Source organism: Microplitis mediator, chromosome 11 (assembly GCF_029852145.1).
Source record: "Microplitis mediator isolate UGA2020A chromosome 11, iyMicMedi2.1, whole genome shotgun sequence".
Classification (NCBI taxonomy): Eukaryota; Metazoa; Arthropoda; class Insecta; order Hymenoptera; family Braconidae; genus Microplitis; species Microplitis mediator.
Window position 1 is genome coordinate 18,361,955 of NC_079979.1, and position 8,054 is coordinate 18,370,008.

At 28.9% G+C, this 8,054-nt stretch overlaps 1 protein-coding gene across 1 annotated transcript; it reads left to right on the plus strand.

Moving 5' to 3' along the window:
• Positions 1-2,072: 2,072 nt before the first annotated feature.
• LOC130677317 (zinc finger protein hangover-like) lies at positions 2,073-5,445 on the plus strand. The gene is made up of 2 exons (XM_057484029.1): positions 2,073-3,308; positions 4,180-5,445. The coding sequence occupies exons 1-2, from the start codon at positions 2,218-2,220 to the stop codon at positions 4,469-4,471; spliced, it is 1,383 nt and encodes a 460-aa protein (XP_057340012.1). The 5' UTR covers positions 2,073-2,217; the 3' UTR covers positions 4,472-5,445.
• Positions 5,446-8,054: the final 2,609 nt, after the last annotated feature.

Below are 8,054 nucleotides of genomic sequence, written 5' to 3' on the forward strand. Positions count from 1 at the left end.
TTGGCATACATACGACGCATGCGTACTGTTTAATTTTTAAAGGAGAAGGGGCATTCAATAAGTCCTTTTTTTTTGGTACATAATTTTAGTTCATTTTATTTCCACAAGTCTCTGGTCTGATAATTTTTGGATTTTTTTTAAACAATAAATTATAAAAAAAAAATATTTCAAATAATTCCACTTATAGTTTTTTTAATTTTCTACATGTGCATATTTTTAGTTTATTTTTTTTGTAATTAATTATTCAAAAAAAAAAAATTCAAAAATTAATTGTCTGCTAACTTCAAGATCATTCCGGATTCGTGGGATATTCAAAATTAGCGCCATCTACGATGGAGCGACTTTGGAATTTTTAACTCAGGATTCAGGTTCGGATATTCTGGAGTTAAATTAAAAAGCTAAAGGTATTTTATTTAATCGTGTTAATTTTATAAATGATTACTAATTATAAAAAGTGAAGTGAATAGATTTAAAAGTCTTACTTTGATTAAACCGGAACTAATCAAGTTGACTAGAGTGAATGATATTTCAAGTGAATGTGAATGCAGAAGACATCAGACAATTTATAAGTTTTAAATAAATAAATTAAATAATTAAAATAATGAAATTTAAAAAAGTGCGCGTATTGATTTTTGAATTATGAGTGCATTCATAAAAGCTCTAGAGCTAGAGCTGAGCATTTTCGAATACACACACAAACAAGTTTTAATAAAATTATTAAATTTCAATTTTGAAATTTCGCGCCGTTGGCGCTACTGCGCGTCGCTGTATTCAACGTTCAATTTTTTTGCCAAAATGGGGGCGGTCGATGAATCGCAAAATCGATTGCGTATCAACTGACGGTTCGATAGCAGCAGTCAGTATCATAAATGGCAGTAGTAGTCCAGATCCTTCTTTACGTTTAAATAGAAACACAGTATTGCAGTTAGTTCGCGAAATAATCCGTAAAATTTATTGCTTATAGCCATTGTTTAATTAAAATGTTCAGTGTTTGTAAAATTTAAATTGTGCAGTGTCTGTGGTGTCGTTAAGTGTTGTGTTCAGTGCTAGTGTAAAGTGTTGCGAATCGCTGATGCTAATAACTTCCAAGTTCCTGAGCAAAATCATCTGGCATCGTCTGGTGGGAAATAGCAGTTAAGTGACGTTTTTTAGCTGCAATGCACTTGGAGCAATTTAAATTAAATCTCCAAGTGTATTAGGACACCCTTCTGCATATTATTTCCCCGCCAAGGTTTGTTCAAACACTCAAGTGTTTTTTTTTAATATTTGAAATATTTTTCTATCATATTCTGCCGCCATTTTATTTTAAAGTACGAATTTTTTAATTTTTACTCTCCTTACATTTTATTTATTTATTTAAAAAATTGACAATTGTCAGCTACATCCGCACTCATATATTTCAATACCATCAATTGTATTTTTGATTATCAAGATGATGAAATTAGCCGACGTCTATTAATTTTTGGATTTTTTAAAAAACGATAAATTATAAAAAAAATATTTTTAAAAATTGCGCTTACAGTTTTTTAAATTTTCTACATGTGCATATTTTTAGTTTTTTTTTTCTTCAAATTTAATGGTTCAAAAAAAAAGTCCAAAAAATTTTAGATGTCTGTTAACTTCAAGATCATAATAAATGCTTGTTTTATATATATTTAATTTTTTTAATCATCAATTAAATATTTGTAGTAAAATCTATCAGTATTTTGAGATCAAAGTCACTAGGTCTCGTTCAAAAATTGTTTTTTTTATTAATTAATATGATTTATTTATCAATTAGTCCGACTAGTACCAATCAGTTTTTATAATTAAATTATTTACTTGAGTAAACTGATCCTGTGATTCTGTGTTGTCAGTAATGTCAGGCGTCACCCTAAGAAATTTCTTAAAATATGAATTTTAAATTTCCCGCTAAAATACTGGCCTGCCACCGCGCGGTTAAATTTAAATGCCTTCATAACCTTAATAAAATAGGAAAAATATAACTCGTCAAAATAAAAATAAACAAAATAGTACATATTTTTTTATTTATTAAAAAAATTACATATTTAATTATTACATACTTTTATTAGTTAATAATTATTTATTAAAAAAATATAAATTTCCGCGCGGAAGTGATGGAATTTTTTATTAAACTTTTTTTTTATTATGAATAATTTAATTAATTAGTGATTATAAATAAACAATTGAAGATTAGTAATTTTGAGAGATTATAATATGTATAAATTAGTGATAGAAATTGATAAAGTGATTAAATGTCGAACAAATGGTGAAAAAACGAAGGAAATAAATAAAAGTAGTGGCCTTGGAATTGAAAAATCTGCCTCAGTTATATTGAAGTCAGAGTTTCCTGATGATAAAAATAATTTAAATAAAAAAAGTAATTTTGTGATAAATAAAAAAAATAAAGAAGAAGATAATGAAGATGATAAAAAAATATATGAAGCTAAAGAAATAAATGGAAAATATCAAAAATCAAATATACAAGAAGATAAAGCAGACGATAATGAAAATGATGAAAATGTATATGATGAAGAAATGAATAAAAAGTGTGAGGAAGTAAATGTAGAAGAAGAAAAGAAAGGAGAAGAAAAAGAAGATAATAAAAATGTAGATGAAGATGAAGACATGAATGAACAATTTACAGAAGTAAATGTAGAAGAAGAAAAGGGAGGAGAAGAAAAAGAAGATGATAATAAAAATGTAGATGAAGATGAAGACATGAATGAAAAATTTACAGAAATAAATGTAGAAGAAGAAAAGGGAGGAGAAGAAAAAGAAGATGACAATAAAAATGTAGATGAAGATAAAGAAATGAATAAAAAATATGAAGGAGTAAATACAAAAGAAGAAATAGAGCTAGAAGAAATTGAAGAAGAAATCATTGAATTTATCGAAGTATATATAGAAGATGAAGAAGTTGATAGAAAAGCTGCAGAAGTAAATATACAAGGAGAAGAAGAAACAACTGAAGTTTCTGCTGAAATAAAAGATGATAAACATGAATTTTCTGTGTGTAATCCGTGTTTTGTATGTGATCTCTGTGATTCAATTTTCGATTCTCAAGAATCACTTTCTCTTCATAAAAAAGCGCATATTAATAATGATAAGAGTAATGAATTACCTCGATTTAAATGTCATCTATGTAACAAACAGTTTTTTGACGAAGACGATGTTAAGATCCATAAAAAAGAAGCTCATCCTAAAATTAAAAAATGGAGAAATTATAAAAAAAATGTCGCTTTGAATAACAATAATCATGATTGTGAGATTTCTAAAATTGATTTTCATAATAAGTCGCTGTATGAGTAAGTATATTTTATTATATAGATCTATTAATTCAACTCTGGTTTATTAGTAGGGGAGGGTGGGGCAGAGCGGCCCCCTTCAGTCAATTATTACTTTTTGTGTCTTTCAACCATAAGATCACTTTACTTTTGTCCTATTTCGAACAAATTTATGGACATTTTGCCAAAATTCTGAAAAAAAAAAATTTTTTTTGTGGGGCAGAGCGGCCCCCCTCCAAAAAATGATGAAAAATTTTTTTTTTAAATTGTTTTCATCATTAAGAATGTATTTCTTTCTCTTGACAACTATTTTTGGTTTTATATTACTCGAAAAAAATTTTGTAATGTGTAATAAATCGTTCACTCTCGATTACCTTAATTACTAATTGTTATTTAATAAAAAAAAAAAACAATTCTATAGTTTTACTTTATTTCAAAAATTTATCAACTAAAAAAAAAAATTTTATATTTATAAATTTTTAGTGACCAAATTTGCCTCTTATATAGAGAAACGGCCGAAAAATATGAAAAAATAATTTTTTCGGAAGTTTCGGCTGGTCCATTTTGTCTCAGGTGTTATGCGTAGGGCTAGAAATGTGGAATCATACGAATTTTTTTTTAATTTGACGATAAAAATATGAAAAAATCACTTTTTCTAAATTTTGGGCTTGTTCATTTTGCCCCAAATGTCATGCGTAGGAGTAAAAATGCGCAAACATATCGGATTTATAGTAATTAGTCGAAAAAAAAAAAATTTTTTTTTGATTAAAATTTCAGGGGGGCCGCTCTGCCCCACCCTCCCCTACACTTGTCTTTAAAATTACTGATTTAATTAAATAAATATATTTCGATTTGAAAACATTTTATACTCATTAATTATTTAATTCTTTAGCGAACATACTTCTGAGCACGAAGAAAAATTAGCAGCTGATGAAGAAATGGTTGAAGCTAAAAATAAAAAACTTATAGATATAACGAACTCATTACCAGGTTCAGATATTTTTAAATGTAGGATTTGTAAAATGCCGTTTAATTCATCGGAAAAATTTGAAGAACATATTAATTATTGTTCAAGTGGAAGAAAAGATAAATGGGAGTGTATTATTTGCCATAATTTATACGAAAGTCATCAACTTCTGTATGCTCACTTCGAAGATCATGACACGACTGGTCCCAGTCACTGACATATTTGTCGCTTAACTTTTGATGATTCTTATTTATTGAAACTTCAGATGAGACAACATGAATTCTCCAGAAAATAATTTACTTATAATCAAGTATCTTTTATAAATTTATTCGTAAAACTCTTTATATTCCTTTTAATTATTTAATTATTTATTTTTTTTAAAAGTTACTGTTGATAATTTTTCATACTTTTAAGTCCGCATTTTTTTTTTATAGTAACATTACACGGAAAAAAATAGATATTACTGGTTACTGTTCTGCGCAGTAATCGACGAAAAATACACGGAGAGAAATTTCAAGTAAATATGCCTACGCAGCATAGTAATAATTACATTACTCTATAGTTTGTATAAGCAGACACATAAGAGCGGCGTGATACAAATTACAGAGTAATGTAATTATTACTATGCTGCATAAGCATAATTACTTGACATTCCTCTCCGTGTATGGAGAAAAATAAATTTTAATATGACTGATTCGTATTAGAACAGGAGTAAGTAATTGCTTACAACGTTCTATTACTTTTTAAACAGTAACCAGTGCTGTGCTACACAATACAATAAACATATGACAGGTTACTGTTAAAATAGTCGTCGTTGATAGTTAAAGAGTACAAACCTCTCAGCACAGCTCTTGTTGCTGTATAGAATAAGAGAACTCACTATTTAGTGACAGGAATGGTTACTTAGCTCGTAGTTCTCATTAACCTCCAGAACTTAGTCCTGTTTTGACATGAACTATTACTAAATTCATTTGTGACTGAAGTGTCAAGAATAGTAAAGACACATATGAATATATCAATAGTTCATGTTAGAACAGGACTGAGTACTGTTCTGGAGATCAATGAGAACTACGAGATCTAAGTAACCATTCCTGTTACTAAATAGTAAGTTCTCGCATTCTATACAGCAGCAAGAGCTTTGCTGAGAAGTTTTTATACACAGAAAGATTGGAACCCGACTGGTTACTGTTCTGCACCCGACTCAGTACGGTGCTGGAAAAAAATGCTAGATTGTGGTGCAGCACTACACTGATTACTGTGCGTGACCTGACAGAGTCGTGTGCGCATATCACTGTCAGGTTCCGCATAGTAATCAGTGTAGTGCTGCACCACAATCTAGCATTTTTTTCCAGCACCGTACTGAGTCGGGTGCAGAACAGTAACCAGTCGGGTTCCAATCTTTCTGTGTATAAAAACTTCTCAGCAAAGCTCTTGCTGCTGTATAGAATGCGAGAACTTACTATTTAGTAACAGGAATGGTTACTTAGATCTCGTAGTTCTCATTGATCTCCAGAACAGTACTCAGTCCTGTTCTGACATGAACTATTACTAAATTCATATGTGTCTTTACTATTCTTGACACCTCAGTCACAAATGAATTTAGTAATAATTCATGTCAAAACAGGACTAAGTTCTGGAGGTTAATGGGAACTACGAGATCTAAGTAACCATTCCTGTCACTAAATAGTAAGTTCTCTTATTCTACACAGCAACAAGAGCTGTGCTGAGAGATTTGTACTCTTTAACTATCAACGACGACTATTTTAACAGTAACCTGTCATATGTTTATTGTATTGTGTAGCACAGCACTGGTTACTGTTTAAAAAGTAATAGTACGTGTTAAGCAATGACTTACTCTTGTTCTAATACGAATCAGTCATATTAAAATGATCTTTTCGTCGATTACTGCGCAGAACAGTAACCAGTACTATCTATTTCTTTCCGTGTGGTAAAAATTAAAATGCTGTTGAAATAATTAAAATTTTAACTACTAATCAAACTTATAATTAAAATAATTATTTTATGGTATTCTTTTATTGATATAATTTATTTTTCATGTTCAGTTTATCATTGTTATCAATAATTTTTATAAATTAAATTTATAGTTCAAAGTGTTAATAGATAAGATTTTCTTTATATTTTTAAAAATAAATTTATAAATTTTCCACACAACTGTTTTTATTTAATAATTAACGTCAGCTGTGACTTTTAAATAATTAATTACATAAAACTTTTATAAACTTTGTATCAAAACTCGTAATTGCTTGAAATTTTTTCATACATTACAAGTTTACGAGCATTTTTAAAATCGTCATTTTTATAAATGCACTGATACTTAAAAAAAAAATTTTTTTTCAAGTCATGACGTCTTGATGTTCTTGAAGAAAGTGTTGATCATATATATTTTTATATCTATATATATGATTATAGTTCACGTGTCTTTTTCCATGAAAGAAACTAAAAGTTATAATAAAAAAAAATATAATAATAACAATAATGAGAATGCGTGTGAGTGTAAAGGACATAAGCAATGGAATATTGTCCATGAGTGAGTTGCAAAGGTGCCGACAAATCGTTGCCGACAATAGGAAACCGTGGATTATATTCACTGGAGACCCTTGGGGTCCACGTCAACAACGACTGTCCACAATCCACTTCAAAAGTTGCCGATACCCAGTGTGTTTATTTAGTTAACGTCAAATTTACTCCAGAAAAACTTATACATCTATATAATCATATATATATATATAGATGTATCGAATAAAACATGTATAATGTATAGTAGTAGTATCAAAAGGCGGTACATTTCATGGCCTGTCTTCACGTATTTGTATTAGGGAAATCCACTCGATTGCCGTACCAGGGCGTGGCTCGTGATCCCATTGTGTCATTTTGACTTTTCATCTGACTACCAAAAAGCATCGCACTCATGCTTCATATATACGCGGTAACAACGTAGACCGAGAGCTACAAACAACAACAAATAAAACTCTTACCAGACAACTGGGCGACTCTTGAGGACTGCACTAGATTATGCTTTTGCTCGATACCTTTTTATTTATTTTTTTTGTCCAGCTTTAATATTTAAATATCGGCGGTATAGAAGTATGCTCTTCATTTCTTAACAATTCAATATAATATTTCTTCGGAAATATCAATTTTCAATTTATTTTATACACAAGGTACCGAAATTTGTTCAAAAATCAAAATTTTTAATTTTTATAATTTCATATTCGGACTTTTCTAAATTTTGATTTGTATAAATCTATGAAGATCTATACTGTGAACAAAATTATATCTACTAAGATTTATGGAGATCTTTTTAGATTATAAATTTTTGCTTTTCACAAGGTTCCGAAATTTATATTTTCAATTTTTACGATTTGGTAGTCTGACTTTTATAAATTTTGATTTACGAAGATCTATACTATAGACAAAATCAGATCTATTGAGATCTATGTAGACCTCTGAGGATTACAAACTAAAAAAAAATTTTTTTTTTTCACAAGGTCTCGAAATTTCCACAAAAATCGTAATTTTGAATTTTTATAGTTTGATCGCCTGATTTTCCTAAATTTTGATCAACAAAGATCTATACTGTGAACAAAATTAGATCTATGTAGATCTCTTAGGATTACAAAATAAAAAAAAATTTTTGTTTTTCACAAGGTCTCGAAATTTCCATAAAAATCATAATTTTGAATTTTTATAATTTAATCGCCTGACTTTTCTAAATTTTGATCTACAAAGATCTATACTGTAAACAAAATTAGATCTATGTAGATCTTTTAGGATTACAA

Excerpts from the sequence above, each read along its gene's own strand:
- LOC130677317 (XM_057484029.1), top strand. The coding sequence starts at position 2,218 with ATGTATAAATTAGTGATAGAAATTGATAAAGTGATTAAATGTCGAACA. Across the intron at positions 3,309-4,179 it reads CATAATAAGTCGCTGTATGA|CGAACATACTTCTGAGCACG; the intron begins GTAAGTATATTT and ends TTAATTCTTTAG.